This window comes from Ambystoma mexicanum, chromosome 6q, assembly GCF_040938575.1.
Source record: "Ambystoma mexicanum isolate Mex_15411 chromosome 6q, UKY_AmexF1_1, whole genome shotgun sequence".
Classification (NCBI taxonomy): Eukaryota; Metazoa; Chordata; class Amphibia; order Caudata; family Ambystomatidae; genus Ambystoma; species Ambystoma mexicanum.
In genome coordinates this window covers 1,625,076,207-1,625,104,051 of record NC_090937.1, presented here as the reverse complement: position 1 = coordinate 1,625,104,051, position 27,845 = coordinate 1,625,076,207, and the positions used below count along the sequence as shown (strand labels likewise).

General features: G+C 33.5%; 1 protein-coding gene across 4 annotated transcripts in view; it reads left to right on the top strand.

Moving 5' to 3' along the window:
- LOC138516922 (transcription factor COE3-like) overlaps window positions 1–26,623 on the top strand; it is a 550,133-nt gene extending 523,510 nt beyond the window's left edge. For all 4 annotated transcript variants that reach the window (XM_069632382.1, XM_069632383.1, XM_069632384.1 and 1 more), the window contains one exon: window positions 22,519–26,623. Coding sequence is in view for 1 of the 4 variants with exons in the window: in XM_069632384.1 (XP_069488485.1) it covers window positions 22,519–22,550 (32 nt within the window). In the remaining 3 variants the exon portion in view is untranslated. The remainder of the gene's footprint in view (window positions 1–22,518) is intronic.
- Window positions 26,624–27,845: the final 1,222 nt, after the last annotated feature.

Sequence of the window (27,845 nt, the reverse complement as noted above, 5' to 3'; positions counted from 1 at the left end):
ATTAAATATAAATCCATAAGATATCCATTAACAAGTATTAAGTTAGCACACAATACTCTGTTAACATTCCCAATCAGTAGATATAAATCCATAAGATATCCATTAACAAGTATTAAGTTAGCACACAATACTCCGTTAACATTCCCAATCATTAAATACACATCCACAAGATATCCATTAACAAGTATTAAGTCAGCACACAATACTCAGTTAACATTCCCAATCAGTAGATATGAATCCATAAAATATCCATTAACAAGTATTAAGTTAGCACACAATACTCAGTGAACATTCCCAATCAGTAGATATAAATCCATAAGATATCCATAAACAAGTATTAAGGAATACACACTACTCAGTTAAAAACATTCTCAATCATTAAATATAAATCCATAATGTATCCATTTACAATTATTAAGTCAGCACAAAATATTCATTTAACATTCCCAATCAGTAGATATCCATAAGATATTCATTAACACGTATTAAGTCAGTGCACAATACTCAGTGAAAATTCCCAATCATTAAATATACATCCAGATGATATCCATTAACAAGTATGACGCCAGCACACAATACACAGTTAACATTCACAATCAGTAGATATAAATCCATAAGATATCCATTAACAAGTATTAAGTCAGCACACAATACTCAGTTAACATTCTCAATCAGTAGATATAAATCCATTACATATCCATTAACAAGTATTACGTCAGCACACAATACTCAGTTAAACACATTCCCAATCATTAAATATACATCCATAAGATATCCATTGACACGTATTAAGTCGGCACACAATACTCGGTGAACATTCCCAATCAGTAAATATGCATCCATACGTCCGCACACGATACTCCTTTAAAAACATTACCAATCATTAAATATAAATCCATAAGATATCCATTAACAAGTATTAAGTTAGCACACAATACTCCGTTAACATTCCCAATCAGTAGATATAAATCCATAAGATATCCATTAACAAGTATTAAGTTAGCACACAATACTTAGTTAACATTCCCAATCAGTAGTTATAAATCCATAAAATATCCATTAACAAGTATTAAGTCAGCACACAATACTCAGTGAACATTCCCAATCATTAAATATAAATCCATAAGATATCCATTAACAAGTATTAAGTTAGCACACAATACTCCGTTAACATTCCCAATCAGTAGATATAAATCCATAAGATATCCATTAACAAGTATTAAGTTAGCACACAATACTCCGTTAACATTCCCAATCATTAAATACACATCCATAAGATATCCATTAACAAGTATTAAGTCAGCACACAATACTCAGTTAACATTCCCAATCAGTAGATATAAATCCATAAAATATCCATGAACAAGTATTAAGTCAGCACACAATACTCTGTTAACATTCCCAATCAGTAGATATAAATCCATAAGATATCCATTAACAAGTATTAAGTTATACACACTACTCAGTTAAAAACATTCCCAATCATTAAATATATATCCATAATATATCCATTAACAATTATTAAGTCAGCACAAAATACTCATTTAACATTCCCAATCAGTAGATATCCATAAGATATTCATTAACAAGTATTAAGTTAGCACACAATACTCCGTTAACATTCCCAATCAGTAGATATAAATCCATAAGATATCCATTAACAAGTATTAAGTTAGCACACAATACTTAGTTAACATTCCCAATCAGTAGATATAAATCCATAAAATATCCATTAACAAGTATTAAGTCAGCACACAATACTCAGTGAACATTCCCAATCATTAAATATAAATCCATAAGATATCCATTAACAAGTATTAAGTTAGCACACAATACTCCGTTAACATTCCCAATCAGTAGATATAAATCCATAAGATATCCATTAACAAGTATTAAGTTAGCACACAATACTCCGTTAACATTCCCAATCATTAAATATACATCCAGAAGATATCCATTAACAAGTATGACGTCAGCACACAATACACAGTTAACATTCACAATCAGTAGATATAAATCCATAACATATCCATTAAAAAGTATTAAGTCAGCACACAATACTCAGTTAACATTCCCAATCAGTAGATTTAAATCCATAACATATCCATTAACAAGTATTACGTCAGCACACAATACTCCGTTAACATTCCCAATCAGTAGATATAAATCCATAAGATATCCATTAACAAGTATTAAGTTAGCACACAATACTCTGTTAACATTCCCAATCAGTAGATATAAATCCATAAGATATCCATTAACAAGTATTAAGTAATACACACTACTCAGTTAAAAACATTCCCAATCATTAAATATAAATCCATAATATATCCATTAACAATTAAGTCAGCACAAAACACTCATTTAACATTCCCAATCAGTATATATCCATAAGATATTCATTAACAAGTATTAAGTCAGCGCACAATACTCAGTGAACATTCCCAATCATTAAATATACATCCAGAAGATATTCATTAACAAGTATGACGTCAGCACACAATACACAGTTAACAGTCCCAATCAGTAGATATAAATCCATAAGATATCCATTAACAAGTATTAAGTAATACACACTACTCAGTTAAAAACATTCTCAATCATTAAATATAAATCCATAATGTATCCATTAACAATTATTAAGTCAGCACAAAATACTCATTTAACATTCCCAATCAGTAGATATCCATAAGATATCCATTAACAAGTATTAAGTTAGCACACAATACTTAGTTAACATTCCCAATCAGTAGATATAAATCCATAAAATATCCATTAACAAGTATTAAGTCAGCACACAATACTCAGTGAACATTCCCAATCATTAAATATAAATCCATAAGATATCCATTAACAAGTATTAAGTTAGCACACAATACTCCGTTAACATTCCCAATCAGTAGATATAAATCCATAAGATATCCATTAACAAGTATTAAGTTAGCACACAATACTCCGTTAACATTCCCAATCATTAAATACACATCCATAAGATATCCATTAACAAGTATTAAGTCAGCACACAATACTCAGTTAACATTCCCAATCAGTAGATATAAATCCATAAAATATCCATGAACAAGTATTAAGTCAGCACACAATACTCTGTTAACATTCCCAATCAGTAGATATAAATCCATAAGATATCCATTAACAAGTATTAAGTTATACACACTACTCAGTTAAAAACATTCCCAATCATTAAATATATATCCATAATATATCCATTAACAATTATTAAGTCAGCACAAAATACTCATTTAACATTCCCAATCAGTAGATATCCATAAGATATTCATTAACAAGTATTAAGTTAGCACACAATACTCCGTTAACATTCCCAATCAGTAGATATAAATCCATAAGATATCCATTAACAAGTATTAAGTTAGCACACAATACTTAGTTAACATTCCCAATCAGTAGATATAAATCCATAAAATATCCATTAACAAGTATTAAGTCAGCACACAATACTCAGTGAACATTCCCAATCATTAAATATAAATCCATAAGATATCCATTAACAAGTATTAAGTTCGCACACAATACTCCGTTAACATTCCCAATCAGTAGATATAAATCCATAAGATATCCATTAACAAGTATTAAGTTAGCACACAATACTCCGTTAACATTCCCAATCATTAAATATACATCCAGAAGATATCCATTAACAAGTATGACGTCAGCACACAATACACAGTTAACATTCACAATCAGTAGATATAAATCCATAACATATCCATTAAAAAGTATTAAGTCAGCACACAATACTCAGTTAACATTCCCAATCAGTAGATTTAAATCCATAACATATCCATTAACAAGTATTACGTCAGCACACAATACTCCGTTAACATTCCCAATCAGTAGATATAAATCCATAAGATATCCATTAACAAGTATTAAGTTAGCACACAATACTCTGTTAACATTCCCAATCAGTAGATATAAATCCATAAGATATCCATTAACAAGTATTAAGTAATACACACTACTCAGTTAAAAACATTCCCAATCATTAAATATAAATCCATAATATATCCATTAACAATTAAGTCAGCACAAAACACTCATTTAACATTCCCAATCAGTATATATCCATAAGATATTCATTAACAAGTATTAAGTCAGCGCACAATACTCAGTGAACATTCCCAATCATTAAATATACATCCAGAAGATATTCATTAACAAGTATGACGTCAGCACACAATACACAGTTAACAGTCCCAATCAGTAGATATAAATCCATAAGATATCCATTAACAAGTATTAAGTAATACACACTACTCAGTTAAAAACATTCTCAATCATTAAATATAAATCCATAATGTATCCATTAACAATTATTAAGTCAGCACAAAATACTCATTTAACATTCCCAATCAGTAGATATCCATAAGATATCCATTAACAAGTATTAAGTCAGCACACAATACTCAGTTAACATTCCCAATCAGTAGATATAAATCCATAAAATATCCATTAACAAGTATTAAGTCAGCACACAATACTAAGTGAACATTCCCAATCATTAAATATACATCCATAAAATATCCATTAACAAGTATTAAGTTAGCACACAATACTCTGTTAACATTCCAAATCAGTAGATATAAATCCATAAGATATCCATTAACAAGTATTAAGTTATACACACTACTCAGTTAAAAACATTCCCAATCATTAAATATATATCCATAATATATCCATTAACAATTATTAAGTCAGCACAAAATACTCATTTAACATTCCCAATCAGTAGATATCCATAAGATATTCATTAACAAGTATTAAGTCAGCGCACAATACTCAGTGAACATTCCCAATCATTAAATATACATCCAGAAGATATCCATTAACAAGTATGACGTCAGCACACAATACACAGTTAACATTCACAATCAGTAGATATAAATCCATAACATATCCATTAACAAGTATTAAGTCAGCACACAATACTCAGTTAACATTCCCAATCAGTAGATATAAATCCATAACATATCCATTAACAAGTATTACGTCAGCACACAATACTCCGTTAACATTCCCAATCAGTAGATATAAATCCATAAGATATCCATTAACAAGTATTAAGTTAGCAAACAATACTCTGTTAACATTCCCAATCAGTAGATATAAATCCATAAGATATCCATTTACAAGTATTAAGTAATACACACTACTCAGTTAAAAACATTCCCAATCATTAAATACAGATCCATAATATATCCATTAACAATTATTAAGTCAGCACAAAATACTCATTTAACATTCCCAATCAGTATATATCCATAAGATATTCATTAACAAGTATTAAGTCAGCACACAATACTCAGTGAACATTCACAATTAGTAGATATAAATCCATAAGATATCCATTAACAAGTATTAAGTCAGCACACAATACTCAGTTAACATTCCCAATCAGTAGATATAAATCCATAAGATATCCATTAACAAGTATTAAGTAATACACACTACTCAGTTAAAAACATTCTCATTCATTAAATATAAATCCATAATGTATCCATTAACAATTATTAAGTCAGCACAAAATACTCATTTAACATTCCCAATCAGTAGATATCCATAAGATATTCATTAACAAGTATTAAGTCAGTGCACTATACTCAGTGAACATTCCCAATCATTAAATATACATCCAGATGATATCCATTAACAAGTATGACGCCAGCACACAATACACAGTTAACATTCACAATCAGTAGATATAAATCCATAAGATATCCATTAACAAGTATTAAGTCAGCACACAATACTCAGTTAACATTCTCAATCAGTAGATATAAATCCCTTACATATCCATTAACAAGTATTACGTCAGCACACAATACTCAGTTAAATACATTCCCAATCATTAAATATACATCCATAAGATATCCATTAACACGTATTAAGTCAGCACACAATACTCAGTTAACATTCTCAATCAGTAGATATGAATCCATAAAATATCCATTAACAAGTATTAAGTTAGCACACAATACTCAGTGAACATTCCCAAGCATTAAATATACATCCATAAGATTTCCATTAACAAGTATTAAGTTAGCACACAATACTCTGTTAACATTCCCAATCAGTAGATATAAATCCATAAGATATCCATTAACAAGTATTAAGTAATACACACTACTCAGTTAAAAACATTCCCAATCATTAAATATAAATCCATAATATATCCATTAACAATTATTAAGTCAGCACAAAATACTCATTTAACATTCCCAATCAGTATATATCCATAAGATATTCATTAACAAGTATTAAGTCAGCGCACAATACTCAGTGAACATTCCCAATCATTAAATATACATCCAGAAGATATTCATTAACAAGTATGACGTCAGCACACAATACACAGTTAACATTCACAATCAGTAGATATAAATCCATAAGATATCCATTAACAAGTATTAAGTCAGCAAACAATACTCAGTTAACATTCCCAATCAGTAGATATAAATCCATAAGATATCCATTAGCAAGTATTAAGTAATACACACTACTCAGTTAAAAACATTCTAAATCATTAAATATAAATCCATAATGTATCCATTAACAATTATTAAGTCAGCACAAAATACTCATTTAACATTCCCAATCAGTAGATATCCATAAGATATTCATTAACAAGTATTAAGTCAGTGCACAATACTCAGTGAACATTCCCAATCATTAAATATACATCCAGATGATATCCATTAACAAGTATGACGCCAGCACACAATGCACAGTTAACATTCACAATCAGTAGATATAAATCCATAAGATATCCATTAACAAGTATTAAGTCAGCACACAATACTCAGTTAACATTCTCAATCAGTAGATATAAATCCATTACATATCCATTAACAAGTATTACGTCAGCACACAATACTCAGTTAAACACATTCCCAATCATTAAATATACAACCATAAGATATCCATTCACACGTATTAAGTCGGCACACAATACTCGGTGAACATTCCCAATTAGTAAATATGCATCCATACGTCCGCACACGATACTCCTTTAAAAACATTACCAATCATTAAATATAAATCCATAAGATATCCATTAACAAGTATTAAGTTAGCACACAATACTCTGTTAACATTCCCAATCAGTAGATATAAATCCATAAGATATTCATTAACAAGTATTAAGTTAGCACACAATACTCTGTTAACATTCCCAATCATTAAATACACATCCATAAGCTATCCATTAACAAGTATTAAGTCAGCACACAATACTCAGTTAACATTCCCAATCAGTAGATATAAATCCATAAAATATCCATTAACAAGTATTAAGTCAGCACACAATACTCAGTGAACATTCCCAATCATTAAATATAAATCCATAAGATATCCATTAACAAGTATTAAGTTAGCACACAATACTCCGTTAGCATTCCCAATCAGTAGATATAAATCCAGAAGATATCCATTAACAAGTATTAAGTTAGCACACAATACTCCGTTAACATTCCCAATCATTAAATACACATCCATAAGATATCCATTAACAAGTATTAAGTCAGCACACAATACTCAGTTAACATTCCCAATCAGTAGATATAAATCCATAAAATATCCATTAACAAGTATTAAGTCAGCACACAATACTCTGTTAACATTCCCAATCAGTAGATATAAATCCATAAGATATCCATTAACAAGTATTAAGTTATACACACTACTCAGTTAAAAACATTCCCAATCATTAAATATATATCCATAATATATCCATTAACAATTATTAAGTCAGCACAAAATACTCATTTAACATTCCCAAGTATGACGCCAGCACACAATACACAGTTAACATTCACAATCAGCAGATATAAATCCATAAGATATCCATTAACAAGTATTAAGTCAGCACACAATACTCAGTTAAACACATTCCCAATCATTAAATATACATCTATAAGATATCCATTCACACGTATTAAGTCGGCACACAATACTCGGTGAACATTCCCAGTTAGTAAATATGCATCCATACGTCGGCACACGATACTCCTTTAAAAACATTACCAATCATTAATTATAAATCCATAAAATATCCATTAACAAGTATTAAGTCAGCACACGATACTCAGTGAACATTCCCAATCATTAAATATAAATCCATAAGATATCCATTAACAAGTATTAAGTTACCACACAATACTCCGTTAACATTCCCAATCAGTAGATATAAATCCATAAGATATCCATTAACAAGTATTAAGTTAGCACACAATACTCATTTAACATTCCCAATCAGTAGATATCCATAAGATATTCATTAACAAGTATTAAGTCAGCGCACAATACTCAGTGAACATTCCCAATCATTAAATATACATCTAGAAGATATTCATTAACAAGTATGACGTCAGCACACAATATACAGTTAACATTCCCAATCAGTAGATATAAATCCATAAGATATCCATTAACAAGTATTAAGTAATACACACTACTCAGTTAAAATCATTCTCAATCATTAAATATAAATCCATAATGTATCCATTAACAATTATTAAGTCAACACAAAATACTCATTTAACATTCCCAATCAGTAGATATCCATAAGATATCCATTAACAAGTATTAAGTCAGCACACAATACTCAGTGAACATTCCCAATCATTAAATATACATCCAGAAGATATCCATTAACAAGTATGACGTCAGCACACAATACACAGTTAACATTCACAATCAGTAGATATAAATCCATAACATATCCATTAACAAGTATTAAGTCAGCACACAATACTCAGTTAACATTCCCAATCAGTAGATATAAATCCATAACATATCCATTAACAAGTATTACGTCAGCACACAATACTCCGTTAACATTCCCAATCAGTAGATATAAATCCATAAGATATCCATTAACAAGTATTAAGTTAGCACACAATACTCTGTTAACATTCCCAATCAGTAGATATAAATCCAAAAGATATCCATTAACAAGTATTAAGTAATACACACTACTCAGTTAAAAACATTCCCAATCATTAAATATAAATCCATAATATATCCATTAACAATTATTAAGTCAGCACAAAATACTCATTTAACATTCCCAATCAGTATATATCCATAAGATATTCATTAACAAGTATTAAGTCAGCACACAATACTCAGTGAACATTCACAATCAGTAGATATAAATCCATAAGATATCCATTAACAAGTATTAAGTCAGCACACAATACTCAGTTAACATTCCCAATCAGTAGATATAAATCCATAACATATCCATTAACAAGTATTACGTCAGCACACGATACTCCGTTAACATTCCCAATCAGTAGATATAAATCCATAAGATATCCATTAACAAGTATTAAGTTAGCACACAATACTCTGTTAACATTCCCAATCAGTAGATATAAATCCATAAGATATCCATTAACAAGTATTAAGTAATACACACTACTCAGTCAAAAACATTCCCAATCATTAAATATAAATCCATAATATATCCATTAACAATTATTAAGTCAGCACAAAATACTCATTTAACATTCCCAATCAGTATATATCCATAAGATATTCATTAACAAGTATTAAGTCAGCACACAATACTCAGTGAACATTCACAATCAGTAGATATAAATCCATAAGATATCCATTAACAAGTATTAAGTCAGCACACAATACTCAGTTAACATTCCCAATCAGTAGATATAAATCCATAAGATATCCATTAACAAGTATTAAGTCAGCACACAATATTCAGTGAACATTCCCAATCATTAAATATAAATCCATAAGATATCCATTAACAAGTATTAAGTTAGCACACAATACTCCGTTAACATTCCCAATCAGTAAATATGCATCCATACGTCAACACACGATACTCCTTTAAAAACATTACCAATCATTAAATATAAATCCATAAGATATCCACTAACAAGTATTAATTCAGCACCCAATACCCAGTTAACATTCCCAATCAGTAAATATGCATCCATACGTCAACACACGATACTCCTTTAAAAACATTACCAATCATTAAATATAAATCCATAAGATATCCACTAACAAGTATTAAGTTAGCACACAATACTCCGTTAACATTCCCAATCAGTAGATATAAATCCATAAGATATCCATTAACAAGTATTAAGTTAGAACACAATACACCGTTAACATTCCCAATCATTAAATACACATCCATAAGATATCCATTAACCAGTATTAAGTCAGCACACAATATTCAGTGAACATTCCCAATCATTAAATATAAATCCATATGATATCCATTAACAAGTATTAAGTTAGCACACAATACTCTGTTAACATTCCCAATCAGTAGATATAAATCCATAAGATATCCATTAACAAGTATTAAGTTAGCACACAATACTCCGTTAACATTCCCAATCATTAAATACACATCCACAAGATATCCATTAACAAGTATTAAGTCAGCACACAATACTCAGTTAACATTCCCAATCATTAAATACACATCCATAAGATATCCATTAACCAGTATTAAGTCAGCACACAATATTCAGTGAACATTCCCAATCATTAAATATAAATCCATAAGATATCCATTAACAAGTATTAAGTTAGCACACAATACTCCGTTAACATTCCCAATCAGTAGATATAAATCCATAAGATATCCATTAACAAGTATTAAGTTAGCACACAATACTCCGTTAACATTCCCAATCATTAAATACACATCCACAAGATATCCATTAACAAGTATTAAGTCAGCACACAATACTCAGTTAACATTCCCAATCAGTAGATATGAATCCATAAAATATCCATTAACAAGTATTAAGTTAGCACACAATACTCAGTGAACATTCCCAATCAGTAGATATAAATCCATAAGATATCCATTAACAAGTATTAAGGAATACACACTACTCAGTTAAAAACATTCCCAATCATTAAATATAAATCCATAATATATCCATTAACAATTATTAAGTCAGCACAAAATACTCATTTAACATTCCCAATCAGTATATATCCATAAGATATTCATTAACAAGTATTAAGTCAGCGCACAATACTCAGTGAACATTCCCAATCATTAAATATACATCCAGAAGATATTCATTAACAAGTATGACGTCAGCACACAATACACAGTTAACATTCACAATCAGTAGATATAAATCCATAAGATATCCATTAACAAGTATTAAGTCAGCACACAATACTCAGTTAACATTCCCAATCAGTAGATATAAATCCATAAGATATCCATTAACAAGTATTAAGTAATACACACTACTCAGTTAAAAACATTCTCAATCATTAAATATAAATCCATAATGTATCCATTTACAATTATTAAGTCAGCACAAAATATTCATTTAACATTCCCAATCAGTAGATATCCATAAGATATTCATTAACACGTATTAAGTCAGTGCACAATACTCAGTGAAAATTCCCAATCATTAAATATACATCCAGATGATATCCATTAACAAGTATGACGCAGCACACAATACACAGTTAACATTCACAATCAGTAGATATAAATCCATAAGATATCCATTAACAAGTATTAAGTCAGCACACAATACTCAGTTAACATTCTCAATCAGTAGATATAAATCCATTACATATCCATTAACAAGTATTACGTCAGCACACAATACTCAGTTAAACACATTCCCAATCATTAAATATACATCCATAAGATATCCATTCACACGTATTAAGTCGGCACACAATACTCGGTGAACATTCCCAATCAGTAAATATGCATCCATACGTCCGCACACGATACTCCTTTAAAAACATTACCAATCATTAAATATAAATCCATAAGATATCCATTAACAAGTATTAAGTTAGCACACAATACTCCGTTAACATTCCCAATCAGTAGATATAAATCCATAAGATATCCATTAACAAGTATTAAGTTAGCACACAATACTCAGTTAACATTCCCAATCAGTAGATATAAATCCATAAAATATCCATTAACAAGTATTAAGTCAGCACACAATACTCAGTGAACATTCCCAATCATTAAATATAAATCCATAAGATATCCATTAACAAGTATTAAGTTAGCACACAATACTCCGTTAACATTCCCAATCAGTAGATATAAATCCATAAGATATCCATTAACAAGTATTAAGTTAGCACACAATACTCCGTTAACATTCCCAATCATTAAATACACATCCATAAGATATCCATTAACAAGTATTAAGTCAGCACACAATACTCAGTTAACATTCCCAATCAGTAGATATAAATCCATAAAATATCCATGAACAAGTATTAAGTCAGCACACAATACTCTGTTAACATTCCCAATCAGTAGATATAAATCCATAAGATATCCATTAACAAGTATTAAGTTATACACACTACTCAGTTAAAAACATTCCCAATCATTAAATATATATCCATAATATATCCATTAACAATTATTAAGTCAGCACAAAATACTCATTTAACATTCCCAATCAGTAGATATCCATAAGATATTCATTAACAAGTATTAAGTCAGCGCACAATACTCAGTGAACATTCCCAATCATTAAATATACATCCAGAAGATATCCATTAACAAGTATGACGTCAGCACACAATACACAGTTAACATTCACAATCAGTAGATATAAATCCATAACATATCCATTAAAAAGTATTAAGTCAGCACACAATACTCAGTTAACATTCCCAATCAGTAGATTTAAATCCATAACATATCCATTAACAAGTATTACGTCAGCACACAATACTCCGTTAACATTCCCAATCAGTAGATATAAATCCATAAGATATCCATTAACAAGTATTAAGTTAGCACACAATACTCTGTTAACATTCCCAATCAGTAGATATAAATCCATAAGATATCCATTAACAAGTATTAAGTAATACACACTACTCAGTTAAAAACATTCCCAATCATTAAATATAAATCCATAATATATCCATTAACAATTAAGTCAGCACAAAACACTCATTTAACATTCCCAATCAGTATATATCCATAAGATATTCATTAACAAGTATTAAGTCAGCGCACAATACTCAGTGAACATTCCCAATCATTAAATATACATCCAGAAGATATTCATTAACAAGTATGACGTCAGCACACAATACACAGTTAACATTCCCAATCAGTAGATATAAATCCATAAGATATCCATTAACAAGTATTAAGTAATACACACTACTCAGTTAAAAACATTCTCAATCATTAAATATAAATCCATAATGTATCCATTAACAATTATTAAGTCAGCACAAAATACTCATTTAACATTCCCAATCAGTAGATATCCATAAGATATCCATTAACAAGTATTAAGTCAGCACACAATACTCAGTTAACATTCCCAATCAGTAGATATAAATCCATAAAATATCCATTAACAAGTATTAAGTCAGCACACAATACTAAGTGAACATTCCCAATCATTAAATATACATCCATAAAATATCCATTAACAAGTATTAAGTTAGCACACAATACTCTGTTAACATTCCAAATCAGTAGATATAAATCCATAAGATATCCATTAACAAGTATTAAGTTATACACACTACTCAGTTAAAAACATTCCCAATCATTAAATATATATCCATAATATATCCATTAACAATTATTAAGTCAGCACAAAATACTCATTTAACATTCCCAATCAGTAGATATCCATAAGATATTCATTAACAAGTATTAAGTCAGCGCACAATACTCAGTGAACATTCCCAATCATTAAATATACATCCAGAAGATATCCATTAACAAGTATGACGTCAGCACACAATACACAGTTAACATTCACAATCAGTAGATATAAATCCATAACATATCCATTAACAAGTATTAAGTCAGCACACAATACTCAGTTAACATTCCCAATCAGTAGATATAAATCCATAACATATCCATTAACAAGTATTACGTCAGCACACAATACTCCGTTAACATTCCCAATCAGTAGATATAAATCCATAAGATATCCATTAACAAGTATTAAGTTAGCAAACAATACTCTGTTAACATTCCCAATCAGTAGATATAAATCCATAAGATATCCATTTACAAGTATTAAGTAATACACACTACTCAGTTAAAAACATTCCCAATCATTAAATACAGATCCATAATATATCCATTAACAATTATTAAGTCAGCACAAAATACTCATTTAACATTCCCAAAAAGTATATATCCATAAGATATTCATTAACAAGTATTAAGTCAGCACACAATACTCAGTGAACATTCACAATTAGTAGATATAAATCCATAAGATATCCATTAACAAGTATTAAGTCAGCACACAATACTCAGTTAACATTCCCAATCAGTAGATATAAATCCATAAGATATCCATTAACAAGTATTAAGTAATACACACTACTCAGTTAAAAACATTCTCATTCATTAAATATAAATCCATAATGTATCCATTAACAATTATTAAGTCAGCACAAAATACTCATTTAACATTCCCAATCAGTAGATATCCATAAGATATTCATTAACAAGTATTAAGTCAGTGCACTATACTCAGTGAACATTCCCAATCATTAAATATACATCCAGATGATATCCATTAACAAGTATGACGCCAGCACACAATACACAGTTAACATTCACAATCAGTAGATATAAATCCATAAGATATCCATTAACAAGTATTAAGTCAGCACACAATACTCAGTTAACATTCTCAATCAGTAGATATAAATCCATTACATATCCATTAACAAGTATTACGTCAGCACACAATACTCAGTTAAATACATTCCCAATCATTAAATATACATCCATAAGATATCCATTAACACATATTAAGTCAGCACACAATACTCAGTTAACATTCTCAATCAGTAGATATGAATCCATAAAATATCCATTAACAAGTATTAAGTTAGCACACAATACTCAGTGAACATTCCCAAGCATTAAATATACATCCATAAGATTTCCATTAACAAGTATTAAGTTAGCACACAATACTCTGTTAACATTCCCAATCAGTAGATATAAATCCATAAGATATCCATTAACAAGTATTAAGTAATACACACTACTCAGTTAAAAACATTCCCAATCATTAAATATAAATCCATAATATATCCATTAACAATTATTAAGTCAGCACAAAATACTCATTTAACATTCCCAATCAGTATATATCCATAAGATATTCATTAACAAGTATTAAGTCAGCGCACAATACTCAGTGAACATTCCCAATCATTAAATATACATCCAGAAGATATTCATTAACAAGTATGACGTCAGCACACAATACACAGTTAACATTCACAATCAGTAGATATAAATCCATAAGATATCCATTAACAAGTATTAAGTCAGCAAACAATACTCAGTTAACATTCCCAATCAGTAGATATAAATCCATAAGATATCCATTAGCAAGTATTAAGTAATACACACTACTCAGTTAAAAACATTCTAAATCATTAAATATAAATCCATAATGTATCCATTAACAATTATTAAGTCAGCACAAAATACTCATTTAACATTCCCAATCAGTAGATATCCATAAGATATTCATTAACAAGTATTAAGTCAGTGCACAATACTCAGTGAACATTCCCAATCATTAAATATACATCCAGATGATATCCATTAACAAGTATGACGCCAGCACACAATACACAGTTAACATTCACAATCAGTAGATATAAATCCATAAGATATCCATTAACAAGTATTAAGTCAGCACACAATACTCAGTTAACATTCTCAATCAGTAGATATAAATCCATTACATATCCATTAACAAGTATTACGTCAGCACACAATACTCAGTTAAACACATTCCCAATCATTAAATATACATCCATAAGATATCCATTCACACGTATTAAGTCGGCACACAATACTCGGTGAACATTCCCAATTAGTAAATATGCATCCATACGTCCGCACACGATACTCCTTTAAAAACATTACCAATCATTAAATATAAATCCATAAGATATCCATTAACAAGTATTAAGTTAGCACACAATACTCTGTTAACATTCCCAATCAGTAGATATAAATCCATAAGATATTCATTAACAAGTATTAAGTTAGCACACAATACTCTGTTAACATTCCCAATCATTAAATACACATCCATAAGCTATCCATTAACAAGTATTAAGTCAGCACACAATACTCAGTTAACATTCCCAATCAGTAGATATAAATCCATAAAATATCCATTAACAAGTATTAAGTCAGCACACAATACTCAGTGAACATTCCCAATCATTAAATATAAATCCATAAGATATCCATTAACAAGTATTAAGTTAGCACACAATACTCCGTTAGCATTCCCAATCAGTAGATATAAATCCAGAAGATATCCATTAACAAGTATTAAGTTAGCACACAATACTCCGTTAACATTCCCAATCATTAAATACACATCCATAAGATATCCATTAACAAGTATTAAGTCAGCACACAATACTCAGTTAACATTCCCAATCAGTAGATATAAATCCATAAAATATCCATTAACAAGTATTAAGTCAGCACACAATACTCTGTTAACATTCCCAATCAGTAGATATAAATCCATAAGATATCCATTAACAAGTATTAAGTTATACACACTACTCAGTTAAAAACATTCCCAATCATTAAATATATATCCATAATATATCCATTAACAATTATTAAGTCAGCACAAAATACTCATTTAACATTCCCAAGTATGACGCCAGCACACAATACACAGTTAACATTCACAATCAGCAGATATAAATCCATAAGATATCCATTAACAAGTATTAAGTCAGCACACAATACTCAGTTAAACACATTCCCAATCATTAAATATACATCTATAAGATATCCATTCACACGTATTAAGTCGGCACACAATACTCGGTGAACATTCCCAGTTAGTAAATATGCATCCATACGTCGGCACACGATACTCCTTTAAAAACATTACCAATCATTAATTATAAATCCATAAAATATCCATTAACAAGTATTAAGTCAGCACACGATACTCAGTGAACATTCCCAATCATTAAATATAAATCCATAAGATATCCATTAACAAGTATTAAGTTACCACACAATACTCCGTTAACATTCCCAATCAGTAGATATAAATCCATAAGATATCCATTAACAAGTATTAAGTTAGCACACAATACTCCGTTAACATTCCCAATCATTAAATACACATCCATAAGATATCCATTAACAAGTATTAAGTTAGCACACAATACTCTGTTAACATTCCCAATCAGTAGATATAAATCCATAAGATATCCATTAACAAGTATTAAGTTATACACACTACTCAGTTAAAATCATTCTCAATCATTAAATATAAATCCATAATGTATCCATTAACAATTATTAAGTCAACACAAAATACTCATTTAACATTCCCAATCAGTAGATATCCATAAGATATCCATTAACAAGTATTAAGTCAGCACACAATACTCAGTGAACATTCCCAATCATTAAATATACATCCAGAAGATATCCATTAACAAGTATGACGTCAGCACACAATACACAGTTAACATTCACAATCAGTAGATATAAATCCATAACATATCCATTAACAAGTATTAAGTCAGCACACAATACTCAGTTAACATTCCCAATCAGTAGATATAAATCCATAACATATCCATTAACAAGTATTACGTCAGCACACAATACTCCGTTAACATTCCCAATCAGTAGATATAAATCCATAAGATATCCATTAACAAGTATTAAGTTAGCACACAATACTCTGTTAACATTCCCAATCAGTAGATATAAATCCAAAAGATATCCATTAACAAGTATTAAGTAATACACACTACTCAGTTAAAAACATTCCCAATCATTAAATATAAATCCATAATATATCCATTAACAATTATTAAGTCAGCACAAAATACTCATTTAACATTCCCAATCAGTATATATCCATAAGATATTCATTAACAAGTATTAAGTCAGCACACAATACTCAGTGAACATTCACAATCAGTAGATATAAATCCATAAGATATCCATTAACAAGTATTAAGTCAGCACACAATACTCAGTTAACATTCCCAATCAGTAGATATAAATCCATAACATATCCATTAACAAGTATTACGTCAGCACACAATACTCCGTTAACATTCCCAATCAGTAGATATAAATCCATAAGATATCCATTAACAAGTATTAAGTTAGCACACAATACTCTGTTAACATTCCCAATCAGTAGATATAAATCCATAAGATATCCATTAACAAGTATTAAGTAATACACACTACTCAGTTAAAAACATTCCCAATCATTAAATATAAATCCATAATATATCCATTAACAATTATTAAGTCAGCACAAAATACTCATTTAACATTCCCAATCAGTATATATCCATAAGATATTCATTAACAAGTATTAAGTCAGCACACAATACTCAGTGAACATTCACAATCAGTAGATATAAATCCATAAGATATCCATTAACAAGTATTAAGTCAGCACACAATACTCAGTTAACATTCCCAATCAGTAGATATAAATCCATAAGATATCCATTAACAAGTATTAAGTAATACACACTACTCAGTTAAAAACATTCTCAATCATTAAATATAAATCCATAATGTATCCATTAACAATTATTAAGTCAGCACAAAATACTCATTTAACATTCCCAATCAGTAGATATCCATAAGATATTCATTAACAAGTATTAAGTCAGTGCACAATACTCAGTGAACATTCCCAATCATTAAATATAAATCCATAAGATATCCATTAACAAGTATTAAGTTAGCACACAATACTCCGTTAACATTCCCAATCAGTAGATATAAATCCATAAGATATCCATTAACAAGTATTAAGTTAGCACAAAATACTCTGTTAACATTCCCAATCATTAAATACACATCCATAAGCTATCCATTAACAAGTATTAAGTCAGCACACAATACTCAGTTAACATTCCCAATCAGTAGATATAAATCCATAAAATATCCATTAACAAGTATTAAGTCAGCACACAATACTCAGTGAACATTCCCAATCATTAAATATAAATCCATAAGATATCCATTAACAATTATTAAGTTAGCACACAATACTCCCTTAACATTCCCAATCAGTAGATATAAATCCATAAGATATCCATTAACAAGTATTAAGTTAGCACACAATACTCCGTTAACATTCCCAATCATTAAATACACATCCATAAGATATCCATTAACAAGTATTAAGTCAGCACACAATACTCAGTTAACATTCCCAATCAGTAGATATAAATCCATAAAATATCCATTAACAAGTATTAAGTCAGCACACAATACTCAGTGAACATTCCCAATCATTAAATATGCATCCATAAAATATCCATTAACAAGTATTAAGTTAGCACACAATACTCCGTTAACATTCCCAATCAGTAGATATAAATCCATAAGATATCCATTAACAAGTATTAAGTTATACACACTACTCAGTTAAAAACATTCCCAATCATTAAATATATATCCATAATATATCCATTAACAATTATTAAGTCAGCACAAAATACTCATTTAACATTCCCAATCATTAGATATCCATACGATATTCATTAACAAGTATTAAGTCAGCGCACAATACTCAGTGAACATTCCCAATCATTAAATGTACATCCAGAAGATATCCATTAACAAGTATTACGTCAGCACACAATACTCCGTTAACATTCCCAATCAGTAGATATAAATCCATAACATATCCATTAACAAGTATTACGTCAGCGCACAATACTCCGTTTACATTCCTAATCAGTAGTTATAAATCCATAAAATATCCATTAACAAGTATTACGTCAGCACACAATACTCCGTTAACATTCCCAATCAGTAGATATAAATCCATAAAATATCCATTAACAAGTATTAAGTCAGCACACAATACTCCGTGAACATTCCCAATCATTAAATATAAATCCATAAGATATCCATGAACAAGTATTAAGTTAGCACACAATACTCTGTTAACATTCCCAATCATTAAATACACATCCATAAGATATCCATTAACAAGTATTAAGTCAGCACACAATACTCGGTTAACATTCCCAATCAGTAGATATAAATCCATAAAATATCCATTAACAAGTATTAAGTCAGCACACAATACTCCGTGAACATTCCCAATCAGTAGATATAAATCCATAAGATATCCATGAACAAGTATTAAGGTAGCACACAATACTCCGTTAACATTCCCAATCAGTAGATATAAATCCATAAGATATCCATTAACAAGTATTAAGTTAGCCCACAATACTCTGTTAACATTCCCAATCATTAAATACACATCCATCCATAAGATATCCATTAACAAGTATTAAGTCTGCACACAATACTCCGTTGACATTCCCAATCAGTTAATATACATCCAGAAGATATCCATTAACAAGTATTAAGTCAGCACACAATACTCAGTGAACATTCCCAATCAGTAAATATAAAAGGAGACACCTAACCCAATCCCAATAAACCAACATCAGCATATTCCGTTCATTTAAAAGCATGGACTTCCTTACAGTTTCTTTCTTGAGTTTATTTTGAATAGCCTCACCTTTAGGGCCTGGTCCAGATACTTGACCAGATCGGGGAGAAACAGTTACAGCACAATAAAATAAAAATTACAGCCATCGCCTCGTTATAGGTTGTGATATTGTGCAATAAAAAGTGGGGTTTTAACCATCTCACCCTCTCTGTTCTGTAGAATGGGCAGATCAAAATAAAATGTACCAAGTATTTATCTGCACCCATTTCACACTAGCATTTTACTGGGCCCTTTTGCCAGGTGGTTCTTTTTGCTAGCCGCAGTATGTTTAACGTGGTCTTAATTAGAAGTCTTCTTCCCTCAGGCTGAAGATCAGCTGGTCCCCTTCTGCTGCATCTAAACAAGCTCCATGTAACCTTCCGGAATGATCTTGTATTCGTACATGAAGCTCATTGGGTGGCACAGAGACTTATCTCCAATACGTGCAATGCCACTTCTCGGGCCGTGCATGAATATTTGTAAGTTTGGCCTTTTGCCTTAGAGGGCACCTTCATGAATGCCTTAATTGAAAAATAAGGCCATCTTCATTCACGTCACTGGTTGCAGTAATGCACTGGCCTTCAGGAAGAGGGATCATATAATTACTGTGCCGTTTCATCGTAACGACTGAAAATGTCGATTTATTTCGACACCCATAATACAGAAGCACACAACTAAAATCAATACAAAAAAATGTGTCTCGAACCTGCTTGGAACAGACAGCTTCCAATATACACATCTCGCAGTCAGCCTATGGGCTTGTGCATCCGATCACAGGCAACAAACTACTCCAAACATCAAGTTGGTATGTCTGAGCCTGGTGGACATCTTATCCAGTCAAACTCACTGACTGTGGTGTCTGATTATGGGAAGCCGGCACTAATACACAAACTGGTCTTCATTTGGGTTTAACTCAACTGTTAGGCTGAATAACCCCAAGTAAACAATGGGGTGACATTATTTTCATATGTAATCATTTAATAGCAAAACTACTCATTCTGGCCAATCTTACTTTACTCCCTGCATCTTGAGCCTACATCCACAATTCAAGCGCCCCAAAAGAGGTTTACCTCTGTATGCAACTGCTTGAGCAATAATACAATCAGCAATGCCTGCAATGATAATACATATTATACTAGTATGACTGTTACTTATTAAGTTGTTATCCTTACTAATATTTATTTTATCTTTATTAGTGAAAATTGTAATACTATCACAAGATTTAAAAAAATATGGACCATGTCATTGTTTTACCAACGTTAGAATGTATCTGTTAAACAGAATACATTCATAGATTATTGTAAAGTGCCCCCTTGCTTCTCGATTCTTGTACAGTGCTCCATTGCTTCTTGTACCGTGCTCTGTTGCTTCTGGAACTTGTAAAGTGCCCCCTTGCTTCTCGATTCTTGTACAGTGCTCCATTGCTTCTCACTTCAGTGCACCCTTGCTTCTCGATTCTTGTACAGTGCTCCATTGCTTCTGGATGCTGGTACAGTGCTCTGTTGCTTCTTGATTCATGTACAGTGCTCCATTGCTTCTCGATTCTTGTACAGTGCTCCATAGTTCCCCTATAGTACATTTCCCCATTGCTCCCCTATTTTTGAACAATGCTCTCTTGAGCCCCTAGCCATGCTTCATGTTGCTTCACATATAGATCTGAAGTTGAGTAACACAAAGTGAAATCATATATTAATATCATGATGGCAACATGTGGTGGTCTACTGCCGTCCGTCCTGAACCCGGTTATGAACCTCCGGTAATTGCCCGGTGGCTGGATTGAACTCCCTTCCTTTTCAGCTTGTTTTAAATTGACTAGTCCTTGTTCACTTGACAAATTCAATATGGCGGCTCTAAATTGGACTACCACTGCCACTTAGAGCGGTCCTCCAGTAACACACTGTCTTTCGCTTTCTTCTAGCACTGTCCGGTCTTCTTGTGCCCCCGATGTAACAGCACGAAGAGGAGCGCCAGGACAGACCTGAGGACCAAAGGGGACACATTCCAACAAAGGACTATGGGAGCGGACAGCGACCAGGGCGACATGCCCTACACTCGCCCGGAGGCGAAATCCTGGGCTTTTATGAAAAGACCTGCTTGTTGTGTTATAAAACTGGGAACATAGGTTAAGATGAGAACACAGGTCTCACTGGGAGTGGGGAGGGCACATGGGTCAAATAACCGCATGAAGATTCTGCTGTAAATGACAGAACCGGACAAGGACATGGAAACGAGACTTTTGGTTAGATGGCGGTCCTTGTCTTTTCACAATCCATTGTTGGCACTGATCAGGGAATGTTGGGATTCTCTTCCTACACCTGTGGTTTACTTTAGAGTGATGCTAGGAGATTTGCACGCGTTTCTCGTGGCACAAGGTGACATGACCAATGTCAATAATATATTTCAAGAGGGTGCAACACAGCCTCTATAAACCCTATGACGCTCCTATGCATATATCAAACTTTTTACATGCATCATCGTGCTGAAATATCCCGGAGTGCGCTTCCACAAGATGACTTCCACTGCAAATCCTGCCGCATCAAGACTCATGGATGGAAAGCCAGGACTTTGGGAAATTGTTCTGGTGGAGCTTATGGAGCGTTGTGACTCATATCCATGCAGCGGCACCCGGAACTTATCCGGGGTACCTGGAAATCTCATTCATGGAATTGCATCAAGGAATGTGGTTTGGGTGTGCATCCGTGAACATTGTTGGCTAACATCACCCAGCATTATGGAAAAGTAACAATCATATGTCTTAAAAAGAGTGTGTTTCTTGTCAATAATGGGTGCATTTCAGCTCTGATGTTTATACCTGCCACCAATGGTACCCTTTACACCTTGATCTTTTTATGCTGGTGTCAAGTCATCAGTATTGGTACAAAAGCACAAATCCATCCCGACCGCAAGCACTGGTACCTGTCCTTCATGAAACTTTAGTCCAATGCACTCATGGTCCTCGCATTCACCACGCTGGTACGCAATCAAGTTCTTCCACCAAATGCAATTGGAAACCGTCTTAGAGAAGTAAGGTTGGAATAGCAGTTCTGTAGGATTCCCAGGGTGTTATAGGGGAAGTAGTAAGTAGCTTGTGCTGGCCAGATCTGATCGAGCTCCAGAGCTTGACGTCTCATAGAGCGCGTAGCAGCGGAGACATTGACCAGACCTAGAAGATGTAGGGTAGGTGGGGTTGAGGGGTGAAACCAGGATCTGGAGCAGGAACAATAGCTCTGGGTTGTTTACACACCCCACATGTACTGTAGTTGTAAAGTTGTGCAGCACTTGACTGAGTCATCGGCCCCCGTGGCATGGTCATACGAAGGTCTTATTTATTGGAAACCATGGTTAGAACGTACTAGAGGTCTTGGGCGTGTGTAATAATCCTGCCACCAAATCTGACGACACGAGTGGCCCAGGACCTTGACCGGCTCCTGGTGGGAGCCATGAATTGTTCCGCTGGCTTCTTTCTCTGTCCGAAGTAAGCTATCATGTTCGTCCTCGCTGTATAGCACTGTGTGGCTACTGCGCACAATTTGTGAAAATCTTTATCATATTATGGCTGTCGTGACAAGGCGCTCACTTGAGGCCTGCACTGCAGGAAAATGAGTTGTCCCCCTGTCCCTATTAACATGGCGGATAAGGTCTGCTACCACTGCACTTTATTCTATATTTCACACTTGACTCCAGGTGAGTCAGCAGACCGCCCCAGTCACTGGGCTCACCTGCTGGTCCTCCGCGATAACCGAACGACAGCGTGACTCCAACACCGGAAGCACAGATGAAGGTAATACATTTGAAGCAGCAGTAGGTGGGTCAAGCTATAGCTTTGTATTAGTCAATGAACTTCAAATGAGATTCCTTAGTGGTGTTGAAATGCTGAAATGTTTAATTGTACTCTACATGCCAGCAAGCATCAGCCCTAAAAGCGTCATCAATTTGACTAGAGATTTGAGAATTTAGTCAGAATAAATCAATGTAATTTCTGGAGACAAAATTGGTCTAGAAACAACAGTAACTACTAGACAGAGTGACACCCCTATTTTTGGTGCGTTGTAGTGAGTGTGGGGCTACCCAGTGGAGATGTAGTGTGAAAAACACTCCGCTGGCCTCCCGTCTTGCCCCTGATGTCATCACACCTCTCCTTTTGCACATCTTCTGGAAAGGCTTATCCTGTGGTCCTACCACCTTGTTGTGAGTTCCTCTCCTCTGTCATGTCTAGGTTGAGCATGAAGATTTTACTTTCAATGGTGAAACATAAATGAGATACAGCCAAATCTCTGGTGACGCCATGCCGGCACGCGTTGTTCTTATTGCAGACCAGACATTCCAAATATAACTCTGAATGCATTCCAGGCCCTTGAATGCTCCCAAACTGCATTGACATCTATAAGGATCGGGCTAAAAACACACACCAGATCAGAGACCCTTTTCTCTTTAGAAATGTTGACACCTGGATGCAAATGGCTGTGGTCAACAGAACTCACTCAATATTTGCAATAAACGGGTATCGAAAGGCCAAAGATGGTTCACCTTATAAAAATGTTTCTTTTTAAAAGAAAAAAGAGGTCCTTTTTCAAGTTTCTGGTATCGAGTAACTGATCAAATTATATATCATTGGTTTGACCTGGTGAAGAAGTTTCCAGAAATTAGCAAAGTTTCAGCACACCAGTTGTCCTTCACCAGGCTGTGAGTGAAAAACTCAAGTTGTTCTTTATGGGTAATTTCCTTCCAAATCATCAGCCATGTATGTCCAACAGCATTCACTCTGTTGGATGAGCTCATTGAAATTGACAGTATACAATGCTCTCCACTTGCATACATGACTAAAGGATTGGTGTTCCTTCCAAATACTCTTCAATTATCAAATGGCGGTACAGTAGTTCAAGCAATGGCTCAGAAATCAGAAATCATATTCGGTGGTAATACTCGAAGACTATGCATCGACAGGTGAGGATAGGAGGAAGGGAGAACGCTTTGCCATTGGCTGGGTACGCCCCCCCTTTAATAGCAATTTAGATGTGAGGAGCAGGTGGTCCATTGCGTTCTGTGGACTCCTGGCGTACATTATATAATCATGAAGAGAGAGTCTCCATCGATACAGAAAGAAAGAGGGGACACTCATGGGGAATTCTCTACTGCTCAGTAAAAGTAGGTATTGTGATTGGCTAATTAAAAGAGTTGATCAAATTGCTTGATTCTGCTTCTAGAGTTTCTAGATAGAGTAGCACTCCTAACCACGCGACCGCTGGTATGCGTTTAGGATAAGGGAAAAAGGACTAGCAGAGTTGTCCTCGACCAGTTCCATATTCTTCCTGTACAGTAACTACCCATTGAACGTTAGGCGCAATAGAACATTTTGCATATGCCATGCTCCTGTGCATTTTTGTAGGTAATTTGTAAAAGACACAACCTTTTCTTTCTTTGTATGTGAGGAGGTTGGGGGGAGAGGCTCCCAGCCCAAAGGACAGTTTGAAATGCATAAACACTTGCTGATGTCTTTTTAGAAACAAAACGAAAATCACAATTTTTGTAAAAAAAAACATAAAAAGGCAAAGAAAAAAAAGAAATTATAATGCAAGGAACAAGAAAGAGTGAAACAAATAAATAACCAGTAGCTGACCACCCCCCACCACCTTCATTTTTTTAGGGGCAGTGGGAATGATAGCAGTTTTGTACAAAATAAAAAAAGACTCGTAAAACAAAGACAAAAAAAGGGTGCAGAGTGTGAGAAAAAGCTTTTATCTAAGTATTGCTCATGTTATTCGGAATTGCTTCCTGGATCATTTTTTTATGACTGTTATTACTGTTTTGTCTGTTTGTGCGTTTTGTGATGACCGTAGACGTATGATCCCATTGCTGGTTACTTCATGCACTGTTTTAATGTAAGCACATGTACGGCAAATATTAACCTGTTTAATGACTTATAGGAAACAACACTAGAATATACTTCCTGGATCTGCCTTCTGAGAAACGTCATTGTTGGGGGGGGGGATTTCTGTTCTCTATAAAGGTATTTGCCATTTGAACAGTAGTAATGAGACGACTCGTTCTTTCAGATTATTTTAGCATTAACTGGTCTTGTGCATATAACACACAAAGTATGTTTATAAACTTTTCGCACCGGGCAAGGGCAATCAGCAAATCAGGTGGCTGGAACACAATCACCACCAGCTGTCCCAGCCACCCGAGATCATTCCCCGGGTAGCTCTATTTTTTCTACTTTTTTCTAAAGTGGGGAGGCAAAAGGGAGGTTCTCCCTGTTGCCTCCCCACTTTTGAAAAACCCAATTCCCCTTCTCTCCCAGCCCCAATTTACCTGCAGGAGGTGCATCGGGGACCAGAGCGCAAATCTCTGGTCCCCGATGCTCCTCTCGTCAGGGACCAGGTGGATCATGGTGGCCATTTTTGAACATGTTTTCAATGGTCGCCATCATCCGAAAAGGTGCCTAGTCCCTTTTCTATTTTCATGACGGGAGATGTGCTCGCTCTGAGCATATCTACCATCGGAATAATAAAAAAAGAAAAGTATCTGGACCCCAGGAAATCCCGGGGTGCAAATGCCTTTCACGTCCATCTGCTGTGGCGGACATGCCGTTTAACAGCAAGCAGGCCGAGCTGAGACCCTCGATTCGCTCAGGCCTACCAAAGCTAGGCCTGGTGGGCCTTTAAATGCCATATCTGTCCCGGCAGCGGGGCGTTAAAGTTATAATACTTTCACTGCTGACACTATTTCTACTGCTTGCCTGGAAGGTAATTAGTTATTTTTATAATGTCTCCGGCCGGTTATGGTACTTCTAGTAGGGTGACTAAAGGGGTCGGATGCCTCCCCAAGCCAGAGGAGGATGGGATGGAATGATCTTGTGCTGCCCCCACCCACCCATCCTCATCCATAACGCAGGGGACAGTCACAGATAGCGGCATGATGACTCCAGCACTGTTAACTAATTCCGGGAGGCACGGTGGCTCAGGTAAGGGAAACAATCCACCCCTTTCCAGCAGGTGGGTGACCCAAGGATCAAGCTATGAAGGACCATTTCAGCGACATTGTCCCTTTAAGGAATGCCGACTCAGAACTGGGCCGCGCAAAGAATCATTGTCATGCGCTGAAGCCTGCACCTTGATTGCTGGTGTGCTCTGATCTCAGGAATTTACATACACGTCACTCGTGGCCTTCTGAGCCGGTTCGTGGGGAAGCGGAGAGATTAAAACATGTAGCCCACTTTAACTAGTAACCAGGATCAGTGATGCA